Here is a 21,482-nt window from a genome sequence, read left to right as displayed (position 1 = left end):
TACACTTCCTCATCCATGCCAACAAGATGTTACTTCTTGTGGGGTCTGCCTTGAAAGTAAGTATGAGAGTATAAGTAATGTACAATTAACCTACTGAAAGTATACTGACTAAAAGGCCAAACAGAACTGTCATATATTATATTATAGCTGTGTCGTTGTATACTTGCAAATTAGAATCTTAAGTGTAACATCATTTTGTTGGGGAAAACTGAAATGCCCATCAAATGTTTTCCCCAGTTTGCTGAATCTGTTCTGAAGGAGTAGTCGATTGTAGTAGTAGCAGTCACTCTCCTCCAAAACACTGGTATGTTACATTTCTAATTTAATATAATTCTAGATAATAAAAAAAAAAACATTTATATGGATCTTTCAAGGTTATCTTTGATCCAACTTCTGACTAGATGGCCACTAAAACACATGTATTTAAATAATTGTGTTACAAGAAACCTATACTATTCCCTTGTTCCCTGTTCCCTATTTGCTCAGAAAAATACATGTAAAGATGTATAGACTACTTGACATTATGTTTTGCTAGATGACCTGAGCCAACTGTGCCATTTCTGTGGGGAGGTGGACAATAATTAGGAAGACACTAACAGGGTAATTGCTTGTTCACTTCTAAAGGCCTTGCCGAAATCCTCCCCCCCTTCTAATTTTCCTTCATTTTGAGGCTAGAGTCAAATACTTTCTGTGGCACACATCAGAGTCAAATACTTTCTATAGAACAAACTTCACGTCAGGATAGGCAACCGAAAATAATAATTAATGTATGTGTGTTATATTAAACATAGAGGAGGGAGTAAAATGTAGGCAAGTGTGGCCGATGTGAAATGGCTAGCTAGTTAGCGGTGGTGCGCTCTAATAGTGTTTCAATCGGTGACGTCACTCGCTCTGAGACCTAGAAGTTGTTCCCCTTTGCTCTGCAAGGACCGCGGCTTTTGTGGCGCGATGGGTAACGATGCTTCGTGAGTGACTGTGGTTGATGTGTGCACAGGGTCCCTGGTTCGAGCCCAGGTTAGGGCGAGGAAAGGGACGGAAGCTATACTGTTACACAAGCAATAAACATTTCAGAACAATTACTAGTCGAATAAGACATGGGAGATACAACGAATTTTGGCTAAGAGATTTATTTATAGACTAATACACTTGAAACAAATAGCCAAACCGAAAACTCCAGACATTACTAGTGCCTCCCCCACGATCAAACCGACAAAAATAAAATGAAACGCAGCCGAACGTGATCAGAAATCTCAACTAGCAAGCAAGTGGCAGCAATGAAGAATTGAGTGCGTGCGCTTTCACGCGAAGGGGGGCTTATAGGCACAACACCAGTACTATGGAAAAATGGAAGTTTGAGTTTCACAGTCCGTCACTCAAAACCCGCCAATTCAGTCATTGATCTGAAATAAATAATTCGCTAAAAAGTATTTCCATGTGCTTACACGATTGCTATTATTGACTGTCTTTTTACCTAAATTATATCAACAGCGAGTATATTTTTAAACAGTTACTGTAGCTTAAACACCTACACGCTTCAAGGAACCAACAAGTTAACAACAACGTTGTCCAGAGTGAATAAAGATCACTTCCAGTGTATAAGATGATAAAGCAATAAACATAACTGATTAAAATAAAAGTCTAGAATTACAGAAAATACTAGATAATTGGTCATTTCTTATCCGATAATTTACCTCGCTTTCACTGTAAAATAGCTAGTTACGTCCACATTCGCAGTTATGTTTATTTGAACTAATAGCACAAACTCCGAGAGCATCGAGTTAAGGAATTCATAAGGGGTGTGTCATTGATTGGAGTTCGATGCGCCATGAGTTTGTGCTATTAGTACTGGGTTGCCGCTCAGTAGTGGGAATAGGGGAATAATCCATTCTGCCTGGACAGGCGAGCATTGAGCAACATCATTCTTGACATGGTTATGTAATCCAGGAACACTTTGACAGAGCTCAGGCATATTAAATCACCCTATAGCCCATGTACGGCCCACTACAACTTCATTTTTCTGAACGCAAACTGCAACCACTCTACTATGGTTTTGGGTTGTGCGCTCTCTTAGGCATCGTTTACACAGACAGCCCAATTTTGATTTAATTTCCACTAATTGGTCTTTTGAGCAATGACATTAGACACGTTTAAATCGGATTTTTCCAAGAGCTGATCTGATTGGTCAAAAGACCAATTAGTGAAAAAAAAGATCAGAATAGGCTGCCTCTGTAAACGCAGTCAGTGGCTCCCCCTCCCCTGTTGTATTCAGACCTAACAAATTGTAGCACACTTGTTGTTTACATTGCATAAACAGTCTCAAAATCTAATTGATCTGACTGAATTTGGTGGGAGTTCGGGGTTATGTCCGCAGCAGACTGTCGATGCGAGGTAGCTAGCACACCCTGTCTGTCGAGCACGCAGATGGATTGAATCCACCCATCTCTGGTCTTTTATCGATGACTCGCGAATGCTAGCTAATTCAATCTAATGTTAACCAATTTATCGCAAGAGAAACAAGTTAAAGTTTTATTCTTTCAGCGGCAGGTGAAGGATTTCGACATTCATTCGCCAAAACAAAATACATAATAAAACTTTTTTTGTTTTTTTTTACCAAAGAAGAAAGGCCCTTTCCAAAGAAACTACAACAACAACCCTCGAGCTCGGAGTTGCATGTGCATGGGCTACAGCCTGCAAGGCGGGCTTGGAAACCCCGAGGATTCTCGGCCTCCTGGTGTTCAGAGGGAAAGAGAAGTCAACAGATGGACAATGCTGATGTGAGCGTTTTTTGGGGGGTTTAAGTGTAGGGTCTTTTTGAGAGACAACGGGACATCAGCAGCTAGTTAACTTAGCTATCGCCTGACCTCGAGGGACTGAAAGACCCCCACACGGACCTTGCAAACGACAGCGCTACAGGTAAACAAAGTTGTTTCGACTGACTACATACGTTAGCCAGCCTCCTCAATAACTAACTATAGTTAGCCTAGCTAGCTATTAAAGCAGTGCTTTAGACAGAGTAACGTAATTATAACTACTAGTAGCCAAGTTTAAGTAGTAATACTTTTTTTCCCATTCCGACAATCAATATGTGGCTGTACTAACGTTAGCTATAATACTTAACGTTAGCACTGACTTGGTTAGCTAACGTAACTAATTTACCCGCAAATTACGGACCTGGCTGAGGTTCGTTAGGTTAGCCGTGCATTGGAAACTGAAATCTCAGATCTAGTTAATTAGACTAACTAAGAACATGGCAAATGTTATACACAGCAGACCACCACAGTGCTACATTTTTTTGTAGTCTATGTGAGTGCCACACCAGACAGAGCATCCTCAGAAGACAAAATGTAGTAGCGATAATGTCATACATTGCTTTGTCAATCTTATGACTAGTTTACCATAATCTCTCGTGGACAGATGCATTTAGCTAACACAATCGCGCATCTGACGCAATAACACGATATTTTAGTTCTGGGTTTGAGAGTACCATCTAGGTAACTATATAGTTATCAAACTAACTACCTAACTTGTATGCATGTTTGATGCATACATGCATACTCTTTGCATTTGTTTGATGCAAAGAGAGGGTGAGGGGTTTTCTAGCTACCTACAGTACCAGTCAAAAGTTTGGACACCTACTCATTCGAGGGTTTTTCTTTATTTTTTACTATTTTCTACATTGTAGAATAATAGTGAAGATATCAAAACTATGAAATAAGAAAAACCTTGGAATGATTGTGTCAGCTTTTGACCGGTACTGTATGTTTTAGGATTATTTGTCTTGGATACATTTTTAGCCAGGTGGATCATAACAGATTAGACAGTGTTTAGTCAATAAAACATTAGTCATAAGAAATTTGTCCTCGAAATTATCTTGGGCACCAGGGCCACAAGACATGTTTGTTTAAATCTCAAAGGTGAAAAGGGTTGCCAGTTGTAAGCTAACACATCTAATCCAATGACCATTCAAAACCTGCCCAAAAGGGCTGAAAACGAGCTAAATTGCCACATTTATACAATAATTGTTTTCCCATTACGTTATTGAGCCAATTAAGGAATACCAATGTAACTTGTACCTACTTTAGATGCAAAATTAGGTTTTCATCAAAGTTATAATTCTTGTGAACTGACATGACATAATATACTAATTTGAGTATATCGCAAGAGAAAAGATCATTCACCCCGTTTAAACTCACCAGGTCATTTTCCATCAATGGTTGTTGGTTTAACTCGTTTCACTGCTATGATTAAGCAATAAGGCATGAGGGCGTATGGTATGTGGCCAATATACGACGGCTATGGGCTGTTCTTAAGAATGATGCAATGTGGTGTGCTTGGATACAGCCGTTAGCTGTGGTATATTAGCCAAGTACCACAAACTCCCAGGGTGGCAGGTAGCCTAGTGGTTAGGGCGTTGGGCCAGTAACCGAAAGGTTGCTGGATCGGATCCCCGAGCTGACAAGGTCACCTGAGCAAGGCAGGTGACACGTGGATGTCAATTGTGGCAGTCCCCCGCACCAATCTGAGGGGTTGGGTTAAATGCGGAAGACACATTTCAGTTGAAGGCATTCAGTTGTACAACTAGTCAGTTGGTATTCCCCTTTCCCTGTTTTAAACTGGTTACCTAAACACTTATTTTTACTGCTGTAATTACGTTGTTAACCAGTTGATAATAGGCACCTCAGGGTTTTGTGATATATGGAAAATATACCACGGCTAAGGCCTGTATCCAGGCACTCCGCGTTAAGAACAGCCCTTAGCCGTGGTATATTGGCCATATACCACACTAGGCCTTATTGCTTAAATAAGTCCCTTTTGCGCATGTGCATGACTAGATAAATCTGACAGGGGAGTTTGAGTGATGAAAGTTGTACAGAGGATCTCAATCCTCTGAGCAAGAAACACCCGGATTAACTTAAAAAAAAAAAAAAAAGAATGTTAGGCTATTTTCTGGCAATTGTGCCAGATGTTGAGACTGCAAACAGTTATAAATGTCCTATTTTGCGAGATTGACTTGTCATTTCAATAGGCATAGGCTACGGACAAAAATCTGGGTGTATGATTGTAATTCAGCTTTGCCATGGTTGGCTTAGATAGATGCAGGTAGCCTACAGCCCTTGATAGGCCTACATCAGTCTACAGTAACCTAGGCAAGATGTCAACTGAATGATCTATCAGCCTGCTTAGTCCAAATTAAGACTCATTTATTCAACATTAATAGTTTGGTGATTTCGAGGTAAGAAATGCTTGTTTCCCAATAGCCTGCTGGAATAGGCTGTGGATGGGGTCGTAATTTCAATCACTGAATTAAATATTAATGATATGTTTGATCTGAATATGCTTGTCAACAATAGCCAGTATTTAGATTTAATTCTTTACCTGTAGCCTATTTGGACTGTTAAGTCAATCTAATGCATTCTAACAATTGCAGATAGAGCTTTGATAACTTCTAATTTAATTAACTAAACATGGTTGTTAATAATTGCATAATAACATAAGGCTAAAACAATATTACTCAAGTTATAGGCTATTTATTAAATCCGTTTGCTAGCTCCAGGTAGGCTACACAAGTAGCACAAATTGATTTGCTAGGACTCGTCATGTCAACCTTTTTATTGTTTCAAATGGTAGCCCTCCTCACCATTCACTCAGCAACGGCCTCCCTGCCTGATAGTCAGCAGCAGCATGTCACAGTGAAATATATATATTTATTATTATTTTTATTATTATTATTTTTTCTTTAAATGCCATGGTGGGCGCTGTGAAACTTATAAGTAGCCCAAAAACCCGTAACCCGCGACCAATACATTTTTCAAAGTAGCCCAATTTTGCGGGAAACCCGCTAACATAGCAACCCTGACGGTGGAGTTCATTTTACATGGCCTGGTGCCCCGGGAGGTTGGAGATTTCACTTAAGGACCAATGGAATGTTCTAAAATGAACAAACTCCGCTACCCGGGGCACCAGGCCATATCAAACGAGTGCAATTAAATTGATGGCCTGCACATGCGTAGTTCGGTGCGAGACGACCATTAGACCCGAAGACATGTTTCTGCGCATGAGCTTAGCAAGCCAACGTCTCCATGACATCACCTACAAGTGTGATCAGGGATTTATATTGGAGAAGCAGTTTCTGCCTATCTTCATACTGTACAGTCTTTGATACCACAGTATTTTCGTCATATACCCATAAAACCTAGCGGTCAAACACGGAAATGGTTCCAATCGTTTTTTCACAATACATTTTTTCTATAGGGGAGTTTAGTATTTCCAACAAGGTCTGTTTCCTGAACGCTTTCCCTAGCTTGATGTTTTGACAACCGTGTAGTTGCTAGACGGAAGCCACTCCTCAGTAAAAGGCACATGACAGCCCGCTTAGAGTTTGCCAAAGGCACCTGAAGGTCTCTGACCATGAGATAAACAAGATTCTCTGGTCTGATGAAACCAAGATTGAACTCTTTAACTAACACATTCTCTCTCTCTCTTCTCTGTAGACATGATGGAAGAACTGCACAGCCTGGACCCTCGGCGGCAGGAGCTGCTTGAGGCTCGCTTCACAGGAGTCGGAGTGGCCAAGGTCTGTCTCCATTAAATTGTGTCTGCATCCATTCTGTGTGTGTGACAGTGCTGCTCTGGCATCCAGTTTGCAGTTTATCAGTCATCATCTGTCTCAGCAGCACTCCGTGGCAAGGCACACCACCGGGCACACACCACACACATGCACACCCACCCACCAATGGAATAATCAGCAAGACAAGGTGCCCACACTGCTTGATGTTACCAAGGGCCAGTGTTGCTAATTAAAGTCCACTCCAACCCCAAATTAATAGGGAAGACAGACTTGCACCATATTAAGTCACACCTACTCATTCAGTGTTTTAATTTATTTTTGTTTTTTTACTATTTTCTACATTGTAGAATAATACTGAAGACATCCACACTATGAAATAACACAAGGAATCATGTAGTAACCAATAAAGTCTTAAACAAATCCTAAATGTATTTGAGATTCTTTAAAGTAGCCACCCTTTGCCTTGACAGCTTTGCACACTCTTGGCATTCTCTCAACCAGCTTCACCTGGAATGCTTTTCCAACAGTCTTGGAAAAGATGTAACCACATATGCTGAGCACTTGTTGCCTGCTTTTCCTTCACTCTGCGGTCCAACTAATCCCAAACCATCTGAATTGGGTTGAGGTTGGGTGATTGTGGAGACGAGGTCATCTGATGCAGCACCATCACTCTCCTTCTTGGTCAAATAGTCTTTACACAGCCTGGAGGTGTGTTGGGTCATTGTTCTGTTGAAAAACAAATGATAGTCCCACTAGGCACAAACCAGATGGGATGGCATAATGCTGTGGTAACCATGCTGGTTAAGTGTGCCTTGAATTCTAAATAAATCACTGACAGTGTCACCAACAAAGCACCAACACACCACCACCTCCATGCTTCACAGTGGGAGCCACACATGCAGAGATCATCCGTTCACCTACTCTGCGTCTCACAAAGACACGGCGGTTGGAACCACAAATCTCAAATTTGGACTCATCCGACCAAAGGACAGATTTCCACCGGTTTAATGTCCATTGCTCGTGTTTCTTGGCCCAAGCAAGCCTCTTCTTATTGGTGTTCTTTAGTATTGGTTTCTTTGCGGCAATTTGACTTTGGAGGCCTGATTCACGCAGTCTCCTCTGAACAGTTGATGTTGAGATGTGTCTGTTAGTGAGGCTGGGTACTGTAATGAACTTATCCTCTGCAGCAGTGGTAACTCTGGGGCTTCCTTTCCTGTGGCGGTCCTCATGCGAGCCAGTTTTATCATAGCGCTTGATAGTTTTTGCGACTGAACTTGAAGAAGCGTTCAAAGTTCTTGCAATGTACCGCATTGATTGACCTTCATGTCTTCACGTAATGATGGGCTGTAATTTTTCTTTGCTTATTTGAGCTGTTCTTGCCATAATATGGACTTGGTCTTTTACCAAATAGGGCTATCTACTGTATACCACCCCTACCTTGTCACAACACAACTGATTGGCTCAAACACATTAAGAAGGAAAGAAATCCCACAAAATAACTTTTTTAACAAGGCACACCTGTTAATTGAAATTAATTCCAGGTGACTACCTTATGAAGCTGTTTGAGAGAATGTCAAGAGTGGGGGAAAAAAACTGTCAAGGCAAAGGGTGGCTACTTTGAAGAATCTCAAATCTAAATTATATTTTGAATTGTTCAACACTTTTTGGTTACTACATTATTCCATATGTGTTATTTTATAGTTTTGATGTGTAGAAAATAGTAAAAATAAAGAAAAGTCCTGGAATGAGTAGGTGTCCAAACTTTTGGCTGGTACTGTATATGTATGTACAGTTGAAATCGGAAGTTTACATACACTTTGGTTGGAGTCATTAAAACTCGTTTTCAACCACTCCACAAAATGTCATGTTCACAAACTATAGTTTTGGTAAGTCGGTTAGGACAACTACTTTATGCATGACACAAGTAATTTTTCCAACAATTGTTTACAGACAGATTATTTCACTTATAATTCACTGTATCACAATTCCAGTGGGTCAGAAGTTTACATTCACTAAGTTGACTGTGCTTTTAACCAGCTTGAAAATTCCAGAAAATTATGTAATGACTTTAGAAGCTTCTGATAGACTAATTGACAACATTTGAGTCAATTGGATGTATTTCAAGGCCAACCTTTGAACTCAGTGCCTCTTTGCTTGACATCATGGGAAAATCAAAAGAAATCAGCCAAGACCCCAGAAAAAAAATTGTAGACCTCCACAAGTCTGGTTCATCCTTGGGAGCAATTTCCAAATGCCTGAAGGTACCACGTTCATCTGTACAAACAATAGTACGCAAGTATAAACACCATGGGACCACGCAGCCGTCATACTGCTCAGGAAGGAGACGCGTTCTGTATCCTAGAGATGAACGTACTTTGATGCGAAAAGTGCAAATCAATCCCAGAACAACAGCACAGACCTTGTGAAGATGCTGGAGGAAACGGGTACAAAAGGATCTATATCCACAGTAAAACGAGTCCTATATCGACATAACCTGAAAGGCTGCTCAGCAAGGAAGAAGCCACTGCTCCAAAATCATAAAAAAGCCAGACTACGGTTTGCAACTGCACATGGGGACAAAGATCGTACTTTTTGGAGAAATGTCCTCTGGTCTGATGAAATAAGAATATAACTGTTTTGCCATAATGACCATTTATGTTTGAAGGGAAAATGGGGATGCTTGCAAGCTGAAGAACACCATCCCAACCGTGAAGCACGGGGGTGGCAGCATCATGTTGTGGGGGTGCTTTGCTGCAGGAGGGACTGGTGCACTTCACAAAGTGGTTGGCATCATGAGGGAAAATGATGTGGATATATTGAAGCAACATCTCGAGACATCAGTCAGGAAGTGAAAGCTTGGTTGCAAATGGGTCTTCCAAATGGACAATGACCCCAAGCATACTTCTATAGTTGTGGCAAAATGGCTTAAGGACAGTAAAGTCAAGGTATTGGAGTGGCCATCACAAAGCCCTGACCTCAATCCTATAGAACATTTGTGGGCAGACCTGAAAAAGTGTGTGCGAGCAAGGAGGCCTACACACCTGATTCGGTTACACCAGCTCTGTCAGGAAGAATGGTCCAAAATTCACCCAACTTATTGTGGGAAGCTTGTGGAAGGCTACCCGAAACGTTTGACCCAAGTTAAACAATTTAAAGGCAATGCTACCAAATACTAATTGAGTGTATGTAAACTTCTGACCCATTTGAGAATGTGATGAAGAAAAAAAAAATCTGAAATCATTCTCTACTATTATTCTGACATTTCACATTCTTAAAATAAAGTGGTGATCCTAACTGAGATAAAACAGGGAATTTTTACTAGGATTAAATGTCAGGAATTGTGAAAAACTGAGTTTAAATGTATTTGGCTAAGGTCTATGTAAACTTCCAACTTCAACTGTATGTAAATGTGTGTGTGGTTTAAATACTTTATTGTGTGATACTCATTGAATTAACCTGTCTTACATACAGTGCCTTCAGAAAGTATTTATATCCCTTGACCTGTAACACATTTTGTTGTTACAGCCTGAATTCAAAATGGATGAAATATAAAAAAATAAAAAAAACATCTCAGCCTTCTACACACAATATCCCATATTGAGAAAGTAAAAAAATGTGTTTTTAGAAATTTTAGCAAATGTATTGAAAGTGAAATTCATAAATATCTCAATTACATAAGTATTCACACCCCTGAGTCAATACATTGTAGAAGCACCTGGCAACAGTTACAGTTGTCTTTTTAGGTAAATCTCTAAGAGCTGTGCGGATTATACAATATTTGCCCATTTATTCTCTTAAAAATTCTTCAAGCGCTGTCATATTGGTTGTTGATCTTTGCTGGAAGACCATTTTCAGGTCTTGCGATTAGTTTTAAGTAGATTTGAGTTTAACCTGTAACTAGACTATTCAGGAACATTTACTGTTTTCTTGTAAAGCAACTCCAGTATAGATTTGGTCTTGTGTTAGGTTATTGTGCTGCTGAAAGGTGAATTCATTTCCCAGTGTCTCGTGGAAAGCTGACTGAACCAGGTTTTCATGTAGGATTTTGCCTGTGCTTATAGCTGTGTTCTGTTATTTTCATCCTAAAAAACGATATTCCTTGCAGATGACAAGCATACCCATAACATTATGCAGCCAACACCATGCTTGAAAATATGACCAGTGGTACTCAATGAAGTGTTGTTTTGGATTTGCCCCAAACATAATGCTTTATTCAGGACAAAAAGGTTCTAAAATAAGTAAACTTAAAATTCAGTCTAACACAACAAAATGTGGAAAAAGTAAAGGGGTCTGAATACTTTCTGAAGCTATTGCAGGACAGAGGCATTTAGCATTCATTTTCTTGTTGACCAATGTATTGTTGTTTCCTCCAGGGTTCGGGAATAAACGAGTCGTCCAACCAGAGCCTGTGCAGCGTGGGCTCTCTGAGCGACAAGGAGCTGGAGGTCAGTATGACTACATGCGTGTGCCAGGGGCGGCCTTATTTCTAGTACAGCATATTGGCTGACTGTCATTCATGTTCCATTCGCCCAGCTCAATGTAACGTCGATAAGTTTAGGCTACTACATGATACTCAAATATTCCCTATACCCATCATGAGGTCGCTACAACAGGTAGAGAAACATTTGAGTAATCCAGGCAGCGACACATTCAAAACCACCTTGCACACTCTTCTCTGCATCTAGCTGATCTAGGGTGTAATCATTAGTCCAACAGTTGCAAGGAAGTCAATGTACTCAGAAGGGGACGAAAACTAGCTGTTCCCCGGCTACACTATGGTGCTACCCTCCAGAGTGCTGTTGAGGCTACTGTAGAACTTCATTGCAGAACAGTGTGTTTTATTCAATTATTTGCTAACGTGAATATATTTATTAGTTTTATCTAAGAAGGAAAACGTTTTATTTAATTTAACTTTAAAAAAAATATATATATAAATTCACTGAGGATGGTCCTCCCCTTCCTCCTCTTAGGAGCTGCCACTGGCCTGTGTGTGTGTGTGTGCGTACACACACACACATACACACAGTCAGTCTTGCATATCTAACCTTGTGGGGACACACAATTCAGTCCCATTCAAAATACTATTTTCCTTAACCTAATTCTAACCTTAACCCTAAACCCCCTAGAAATAGCATATGACCTTGTGGGTGTTAACTCAAAATGACACAACGACAAGGTTCCAGTTTAACAAAGTTTACTATACTATATGAACACACTACAAGGTAGCCATTACACTCAAGGCTAGGTCCATCGACAACAAGACTCCCTGCGCAGGCGCACTCTTGACTGAGTGATAGCCCCGTAATAACAGAAATATAGGGATACTTAAAACATGAACTTAACAATCTCCCCCTTTTCTTTAAAGACAAATAAAACATCAACAACATAATTAAATGTCCAAGTATTATTCAAGATCCCCATTACAAATGGGTTGTGTGACAGTTTTGTGTTAGATGCCAAGTTGCAACCATCAAACATTACATCAGGTCTACTCTGTCTAGCAACCCATAAAATTTGTCCTATCTTTGACCTCAATTGATCAGCTTCAATTCCACAGAGGGGAATTCCTTTGTACGGCTCTTGAAGAATCCAGGTGAATGGGTTGAAGATTCTTGATATAGCTCTCCTGTTGCATCAGTATTTTTTCATCAACTGTAATAAACTCTATGCCAACATAACAAAAAATGATCATGCTCCTCACGGCCAACCTAGAAAACAGCTTTGAGGTGTGGAATCACAGTTGAAGCAAAGGTCTGTGAGCCACCCCAGATAAAGTCATCAACATGGCAGGCAAGTACTCCAGTCACATTGCAGTCTTGATCAAGCCAATAGAAGACTGCAGGATCCACTTGTGACATTTTTCCACCTGTATTCAGCATTGTTGCCTTGACTTTGTTGTACCAGTAGAGCGATGCATCTGCCAGTCCATACACACACTTTTTTAGTTTCCACAGTGTTCCTTCGCTTTTAGCTTCAGGTGGAGGTCGGATGTAAATGTCCCTTGACAGCTCTGTTCCCTGCAATAATGCAGATTTGATGTCTATGGAATTAAGTTTCCATTTTTTCATCAGCAATCTGAGTGACTGAGGCGCATGTCGGTGAGTCTTTTGGGAGTTCTTTAGCAGCCAGCTCCTCAAAACCTCTAGCCACTAGACGTGCTTTAGGCACTATTCCAGTTAAGGATTCTTTAAGGGTACACACCCACCTTGTTGAGACGCATTTTTGGCCAATGTCTTTGACTTCTTTAAACACTCCATTTTTCCTCCAATTACTGAGCTCATCTAGCTTAGCTGAGTCAGACACGTCCTTTGTTTCAAGTACATAATCATTTTGAATGTCATTCTGTTTTTCTCGATTTTCCATTGGTTCAATTCTGATATTATCTACAAGTGACAGGTCAGCTGACCCTGTTGTACCAGAAAGTGTAGCTGGTTCAGAGTACTGCAAGTTGTACCAGTTCTGGTGTTTTCCTTTTGCTTTCTCTGCTCGTCCAATGACGGTTGCTGTATGTAGAATACCACTTTCTCTGTCCTTGTAATTAACTGTTTGTCCAGTTTTCAGATTGGAACAACCATGTTCTCTTAACACATGTGGCTGTTGTTGAATGTTTTCCTCATTTGAACGCTCAACAGTATTACCCTTGGCATGGTTGAAGGTCTCTGCTCCATTTCCTGTGTCAAGTTTCAGTGTCCATATCATTGGATGCGACATCTGGTAGGTTTGTGTCTGTTACTGTGTCCTTTTTGTCATTTTCATTAGGAGACCGATTCTCAGCAACAGCCCGTCTATCTTGTGGATCATTTACTTTCCGCAATCTTGAGTGATGCACCCCGACAATGATGCCTCCGTGCCTCACAAATATCACCACACCATCTTGACCAATGACTACTCCCGGTCCTTTCCACTCTTGACAGTCAACTTGTTTGTAGTACACTTTGTTTCCAGTTTCGTACTTATCATCATTATTCCCTGAACTGCTGAGTAACTTCTGAAGTCTGTCAACTGTAGCATGTCCAAACTGTTTGAAGCTTTAACAGTACTTTGTGTTTTTCTTTTGTGTTCATGTTCTCTGTGACTGTCAGAATCTCCATGTGCTCTGTGTCAGTCAGAATCTCATTTTTGCATGGACTCTGCGATTGCTTTGTCTAAAATGTTTACACAATAGTAGCCTGAGGTAGTAAGTTCAAGAGTCACTGGTTGTTTAAACATCACTGCCTTGTCATTTTTTATGTCTAGTACAGCCCCTGCCTTCTTGAGGGAAGCTTTGCTTAATAGTAAGGGGATATCTGTAGGGACCACCTCTGTTTCAATGTGACACTTTGTCTGACCAATTTTTGCTGGTATCTTAACTCTCTTGGTAGAATGGACCATTCTCCCATCTCCAAATTTGAAAGCTCTGTTGCTTGGTGTGTCAATCATATTTTGTACTTCTTTCATACTTAGTTCACTGACATAGCTATCAAGCCATTTTGCGCCACACACTGTCCGTGTACATGCAGTATCAATCACAGCAGATCCTAAGGATTCAACTATAAAAATCTCAGTATCAGAAGAAGATTCATTTGAAAACAGTGTAATGTTACACTGCTCTATCTCTGTGTTTACATTTTTATGAGGACAGTCTTTAACCCAATGGTAAGTGCTCTGACAAATAGCACATTTTGATCTCCTTCCATATTTGTCCAATGGATTTGTGCCGGGAAATGGCGCCATCTTCTGGTTGTCTTGAGAACGTGACTTGTTGGCGCCTTTTCTTTGCTGCTCAGTGTAATATGCTGCGTCACTCACTTGCATTCCACCTGTTATTGGCGCGACAGACGTCTTTTCACCCAAAATTATTTTTAGTGCGGACTTCATTGATGCAAAAGTCAGCACAGTACAAGCAGTCAAAGCCAACTGTTTCTCGGCAGTATCTAGCAACTTGAAAGATAGCAGTGCATCCGGGAGAACCATATCGTACTTGTGCATCCTATTGTACCTCTGTTCGAAATCAATGATCTAGTCCGTCTTTGCAACCGAAATATCTCTCGTAACACTGTCAAAGTTTGAATATGCCTCGTAGGCACGGTCTTTCTCTTCTTTAAGAAACACAGAATCCAGTGCTCTGATCAAATTCACCATACCGTCATCCTTGTTCAAATTCTCAACGGATATTTCCAGTGCTGTATCTCTCGCTCTTCCCTCGAGCGATAATACCACCGCAAGTGCTTGCTTTTTCACGTTCAGATTAGTAACCCGTGTCCAGATTAAAGTTCATTTTTCCAACTTTCGTACGACCTCTTCTCGTCTAAGCGAGGTGGCACATTGTAGTTATTAACCATCCTCTGCTACCAATGTTAACTCAATGACACAACGACAAGGTTCCAGTTTTAAAAAGTTTACTATACTATATGAACACACTACAAGGTAGCCATTACACTCAAGGCTAGGTCCATCGACAACAAGACTCCCTGCGCAGGCGCACTCTTGACTGAGTGATAGCCTCGTAATAACAGATATATAGGGATACTTAAAACATGAACTTAACAGTGGGGACTAACAAAATGTCCCCAGTTGGTAATTTTTTATTGTTTACTATTCTTGTCCCCACAAGTATAGTTACACACACACACACACACACGATCAATGGAAATTAGGTAACCCAGAAAAGATGGACACAAGTTATTCTGTAGTTGTCTTTCCTCCAATGGTGTGTACTGTGTACCCCGTTGCTTAGACACCAGAGAAGAAGCCCAGTGACCAGAGAACCAGGAAGAGGAAAGGAGAGCAGTACGATAAGGGAGGCGCCAGAAGTCACAAAATTAGCGACTATTTTGAGGTGAGTGAAAAATTCCTGAACTGCGTAGCTTTCTTGCTAACACATGGCTGTCTGATATCTCATTACCTTCATGTGAAGCACTTTAACACGCTTGATTTGAAATACAGCATTTCTTCAGACTCTTTGTCTGTGCTTGTACTTTCATCCTTCAATGGTTCAATCATTTCTCTGTTTCTCTCGCGCGCACATGCTTTGACTCAGTTTGCTGGTGGTAGTTGCCCTGCCACCAGTCTGGCGCGGGGCATCCCTCCCCTGGTGCGCTCCTCCTGTCAACACTCACACTCTAACCCCCCAGTGGCGGTGAGCACCAGCCCTCTTTATGCTCCCTCACTTAACGACTAACATGACTCTCAGTGTAGATCGATGGGAACAGTCTGAAATATCCCCCCCCCCCCCCCCCCCCCCTTCTATCTCATTAGGTGCAGCAGGGCAGTCCGTCGTCCACAGGCTCAGCAGCTCCCGCCGAGCCCTCCTCCAGCTCTCTGAAGCCTGTTCTGCTCCACTCCTCCTCATCCTGTCACAAATCTACTCAGGTAAACAGCTCTGCCTGGCCCTCCCGCCTTACCTGGCATGGCTAGACAATGGTCTCCCCTTGGCACAGCTCACATCCACTTCTGCCATATTAGAACGCACTGATGTTGTGCCACTCCATACTAGGCAGTTGAAGTAATCCTATCCTTAACTTGGAAATAATTGGAAAGCTGGTTATTGACCACCAGCCTAACTACGCATTTGTTGATTAATCAACCCTATTGATGGATGCATTGTCCATTCTGTCATTAGTGCCTTTTGTACTAATCTCTCTCTCCTCCCTCTCTTTTCCAATCTCTTTTTCTCTCTCTCGCTTTCCCATCTCTTTTTCTCTCTCTCGCTTTTCCCGTCTCTCTTTTTCTCTCTCTCGCTTTTCCCGTCTCTCTTTTTCTCTCTCGCTTTTCCCGTCTCTCCTTTTCTCTCTCTCCTCCCACTCACTCACTCTCCTACACACACCCCAGTCTGACTTGACGCTTGAGAAGCTGACAGCATTAGAGAACAACAAGAACTCTGACCTAGAGAAGAAGGAGGGACGAATCGACGACTTATTGAGGGTAAGACATTGTTTCACATCTTTATCTCTTTCTACGGCATTGGAGTTACCCGTTAGAAGAAAAACTGTGTAGGAGAATCCAAAATGTTTAATGTGACCAAAACGTTGCTTGTTTATTTGCAAATCATCTTAGTTTACATCTCAATGTAATTGTCAAATGATGTTGGGTAGTTACTGTGATAGTAGCTGTAGGTGTCTGATAACTAGGGAGGCAAAACTACTACTGTATACAAACACATTTTTTTTTTTTTCCTAGACTAACTGTGACCTGCGGCGCCAGATAGACGAGCAACAGAGGGCGCTGGAGCGGTACAAGGAGCGCCTCAACAAGTGTGTGACCATGAGCAAAAAGCTGCTTATCGAGAAGGTGAATGTATTTCCATGGACACCCTTGGTTCTAAATGTCCAAAACAACAAGCTGATATGGTTAAACTTTAAAACGAGCAGTACTTAGTGCAAAATCGATGCCGAGTGGCATAAGGGTCTGTTCACACCGCAGAAGAAGCACAACCTGGCTCAAGGTAAATCCTAACCCTTGGAGGTCCAGAGTACTAGCTACCTGGTAGTTAAATGGCTATTCCACCACTTTTCCATCTCATGTTTGTTATCTCCAGCACAATACCAGTGTCTACATATGTAAAAAGGTGTATTTCTATGTTTTGTAGGGGGGAAAAATATAAAGTTAAGTTCTACCCGATGACGTCATCAAAAGTTAAAACAGTGATTTTCAAACATGAGTTTCGCAGTGATGTGGAGAGCAAGAAAATATCCTCCTTCTGGCTAGAAACATATTGCAGGTTTTGAAAATCACTGTTTTTCTTCACAGAACCATTTTTTAGAACCTCATCTTTTTTTTACTGTAGATCATAGAAAAGTGCTGTTTTCACATGTGTAGACACTGGTATGGGCAGAAGATAATGATTGAGGTTGAAAAGTCGTGGAATTGCCCTTTTAATTAATTGGCCTGAGATTCTACTCACCTGGTGTCATAGGTCAAAATCAGACCCTGATTAGAAGTAAATAATTGTAATCAGCGGTGTGTGTGTGTGTGTCCAGTCGAAGCAGGAGAAGAGGACGTGCCGGGACAAAAGCATGCAGGACCGCCTGCGACTGGGCCACTTCACCACCGTGAGACACGGAGCCTCCTTCACCGAGCAATGGACCGACGGATACGCCTTCCAGAACCTCATCAAGTCAGTGTACACACACGCGCGCACACACACACACACACACACAACCTCTTCAAGTGAACACACACAGCTTAAAGTCACACATACATACACTTTACTCCTAACGCATAGAAATAAATAGAATGACTATGATTTCAATGGCCCAGCACTGTGCCATCCTCATTGCCCCTCATTGTGTCTGCCTCTGTGTGTGTGTTCCCAGGCAGCAGGAGAGGATAAACTCTCAGAGGGAGGACATAGAGAGACAGAGGAAGCTGCTGGGTAAGAGGAAGCCCTCTACAACCACCACCACCACAGCCCAGAGCCTCACCCTCCTCACCACACCGAACACCATGGAGCCTCCAACTGCCCCCAACAGCTCCGGCACCAACAAACGCAAGAGCAAGACCAACGGACAAGACAACGAAGCGTAAGGACGAATTGTGCCTCTGGCTTGTCTTTGTGTGGGTCATGTTCATTAGGAACAAAATGGAATAAAACAAAGGAAAACAGGGAGGGACTACATGAACTTGTCCAATAAGAAAGGCTCCTTCTCCTCCTTTTCTGTTGCCAAATGTTTTCCCTTGAGTGTCCTTATGAACACGACACAGGTATAGGGAAAGGGTGTCCCAATGCCCTTTTAGGAATTTTAGACGATTAGATTTATATAGGCAATATGGTGAAACTTCCACCTAGCTTATTAGAGGACAAATTGAAGCTATTACGATATTGCTTACACCTGTTAAATCCTCTCAGATCTCCACAAGTGTAGAGGGTCTAGGGGTCGATTTGGCCAGTGTCGTTGACTTATGTCAAGCCCCCACAGTACGAGTTTGGAACGATAGTGGCACGATTCATGTGTCGCAGCTATTTTTCATGATCTTTAGGTCGTTCGTGAAAAACGGGAGCTCATGAGTCACTGTATGGTAGGGTCAACGACATCCAATTTATTGCACTTGCGAGCTCCGGACAACACCAAATGTCTGAATTTTCTGTCACAGCTTTGCACTTTTCGTGCTGTGTGAACACTACAAGGGAGATTCCACACGAGTGTTGTCTTTGGCCAATAGAAACACTGCATGCTGGCATGTGCTGTAGAAAAGATGGAGCAATTGGTTCATCTTTTTAACATCACAACAACATTTCCCTACATTTAGTTTGTGTGTATTTCACACTATTTTGTGAAAACAACCAAATATATCTAAATCTAATGCCAATGTATTAACTACATTTACTGGCTCTGTTTACACAGGCAGCCCAATTCTGAGCCCTATACTACGAATCTGTTTTGAGGAGTTGGGAAGGTATTTTTGTCCAACTCTGAGTCTACTTGGGATAACCGGTAACATGAAAATGGCTCACCTTTTAGCCAGGTAAATTTCTATGGCAAAGAAACCATCAAAACTAACCTGCTCTGGGGCAGGCTAACTCCATTTATACTGAATGAAGTGTCTGAGCTGCGAGTTGAGGACCAATGAAATCAGATTGCGTCATTTGAGGAACAAGACTGAGGCGCACCCTAAGGAAGAGGCGAACCGAGAGAGATTTTGGGCCCAGTTATCCATCTTCTCCAGAAGGTGGTGCATCTTATTTCGTTTTTTTCCCCACTAACCAAGCGAGACGTTTTTGTATATGGAGGTCATTGAGAGCGTGTCAAATTTGGTCCCAGAAAATTGCAATGGCTTATTTGCTACGTGAGGCTTATTTGAATGAATAGATGTTTCGTAATGTTTAGATTGTTACTAGTGTACTAATATAAGTAAGACACATAACATCCCTGCAACTTTGATAAAAAAAAAAAAAAAAAAAAACACTGTCAGTGTTGTGCCTATTCACATGCGTATCTGCCCTCTCATTGGCTAGAATGGTCCAACTCCCACTTGATCTTGCCTCCCGACTGCCTTCCATTTTTGAAGAAATTTATTTTCATTGTTAGAGCGGCCGCTTGAGTATCTGGTCAACAGAATGGATGATCTGCGACAATATCCACCGTTGTAATACGGATGAAGCCTGAGCTGGAATGTGACACTAACTGAAGCTGGCTAGCTTTTGAAAACCCTAAGTAGATTTAGCTTCTAATGTAGTATGCCACTCTGATCTTTTGTCCAATTATTGTCAAAAGCGCTGATCTGATTTGGTCAAAATACTAGTTAGTGGCAAAATATCTGAATTGGACTGCCTTTTATTAACATAGCCATTGTTGGCCAACTAGAACATATACATTATGACAGATTTCAAAAATAAGCCTTTTGTTTGAATCTGCTATTTTGAATGATGAAATAAAATCAAACTTTATTCATAATAGTGGAAATGACACGGACAGTGTCACAACGGCAGAGTCGCAAAGTGTATGCACTCTTCTGATAGCAAATCTTCAAAATGTACCAGCTGTTCTTTCTCTTACAGTGGAGGATATCAAAAGATGTTAGAATTTACAAAAAATCGCAGCGTGTGAGAGAGCCATTAATGAAGAGGGTGTTAGGTTCTAAACAGAGTTAAAAACTCAAACGGTTGACTAGGAAAAGCTCAAATCAAGTTTATTCACCCACTGGGTCATACAGCTGTAAAGACCAAGACATTTTTACACAAGCACATATATTTATACTCTCCTACTAGGCGGAGTCAACTCCTTGCACATCTAGACAGCCAATACTTCTCGATTGCTAGTCAGGAACTTAATTGGTTCCTCTCACTGGTGTAGTCATGGCCACGCCTCCCCGCTAGAACCTTGTTGGGCATGTAAGTATATGTGTGTAATAGAACTGTTCCTTCTCACTTCATCTGTCCTGACCTTGGGCCAAATTCCTCACTCCTCCCTACTCCACGGCTGTCTTACCTTATCAGTAAATGAAACCAGACTGTTGCCCTTTGCCTTTCTCCATAGGATCCATGAGATTTACCAATAGTTATTTGACCGAATGTAAACTTCCTGCCTCCCCCCCATTGTCCCACTCAGTAACTTTCCATACACCTAGTTCTTATCCACCCTCCATTGACACAAACATATACATTCATTATACATGCAAAGTAATCAATAAGTTCTAGTAAGGTAGCATAAATAAAGATATTTCAAGCTAGACTCCAACAAGGGTAAAATATGCACATCCAAGTTGTTCAGGTGCTGAACAGCAAGCTTCCACATAGGTGTAGCTGGTCCGTTGATTAAGCGCCTAACTGGGGCAGTCTTCAATAGAGACGAAAACCGAAAGAAGATGACTTTGTTTTATAGTTGCCCCTTTTGTCTTTGAACCACACAGGTTGTCGCTTGCAGAATATCACGAGCAGGAGGAGATTTTCAAACTCCGGCTTGGGCATCTAAAGAAGGTACTGTCCTTCTCCGCTGTCATCTCTGTAAAGAAACAGGAGAAATGCAATACACAATAAATCCAAACAGTACTGTCATTAGACATGATTGTTATATGAAGTGTGTGTGATACTGAGTGACTAACAAGTGTGTGTCTCCTGTAGGAGGAGGCAGAGATCCAGGCAGAGCTGGAGAGGTTGGAGCGCGTCAGGAACCTCCACATCCGGGAGTTGAAGAGGATCCACAACGAGGACAACTCCACGTACGCTCCCCTTGGCCTTCCTCTCTTTTTCTGCATTCCATTCCAATTACCAAACTCGTTCTCACTACAAAGTAGATTTATCTTATCATGGTCCTGAAGATTGAAGGCAGGTTGATGTTTGTCATGAATCTTGCACTGGAGGCAGAACTGAGAGATTGCCGCTAGCTGGGCCAGCTATAAAGTCAAAATTTGCTATATTGTAAAAATCCATGAAAACAAAAATTTTACCATAATTTAAGGTTAGGGTTAAGCATCAGAGTTGGCAGTGTGGTTGGGG

General features: G+C 41.4%; 1 protein-coding gene across 1 annotated transcript in view; it reads left to right on the top strand.

Annotated features, from left to right (window-relative positions):
• Nucleotides 1-2,273: 2,273 nt before the first annotated feature.
• LOC120046294 (serine/threonine-protein kinase tousled-like 2) overlaps nt 2,274-21,482 on the top strand; it is a 29,310-nt gene continuing 10,101 nt past the window's right edge. The window contains exons 1-11 of the mRNA XM_038991383.1: nt 2,274-2,913; nt 6,492-6,574; nt 10,942-11,013; nt 15,285-15,386; nt 15,806-15,919; nt 16,379-16,471; nt 16,727-16,837; nt 17,527-17,663; nt 17,863-18,069; nt 20,897-20,963; nt 21,108-21,205. Of these exons, the coding sequence (XP_038847311.1) occupies nt 6,494-6,574; nt 10,942-11,013; nt 15,285-15,386; nt 15,806-15,919; nt 16,379-16,471; nt 16,727-16,837; nt 17,527-17,663; nt 17,863-18,069; nt 20,897-20,963; nt 21,108-21,205 (1,082 nt within the window). The 5' untranslated portion in view covers nt 2,274-2,913; nt 6,492-6,493. The remainder of the gene's footprint in view (nt 2,914-6,491; nt 6,575-10,941; nt 11,014-15,284; nt 15,387-15,805; nt 15,920-16,378; nt 16,472-16,726; nt 16,838-17,526; nt 17,664-17,862; nt 18,070-20,896; nt 20,964-21,107; nt 21,206-21,482) is intronic.

Source organism: Salvelinus namaycush, chromosome 4 (assembly GCF_016432855.1).
Source record: "Salvelinus namaycush isolate Seneca chromosome 4, SaNama_1.0, whole genome shotgun sequence".
NCBI classification, from domain to species: Eukaryota; Metazoa; Chordata; class Actinopteri; order Salmoniformes; family Salmonidae; genus Salvelinus; species Salvelinus namaycush.
Note: the sequence above shows the minus strand (reverse complement) of the source record. Positions and strands in the feature narration are given on the sequence as shown.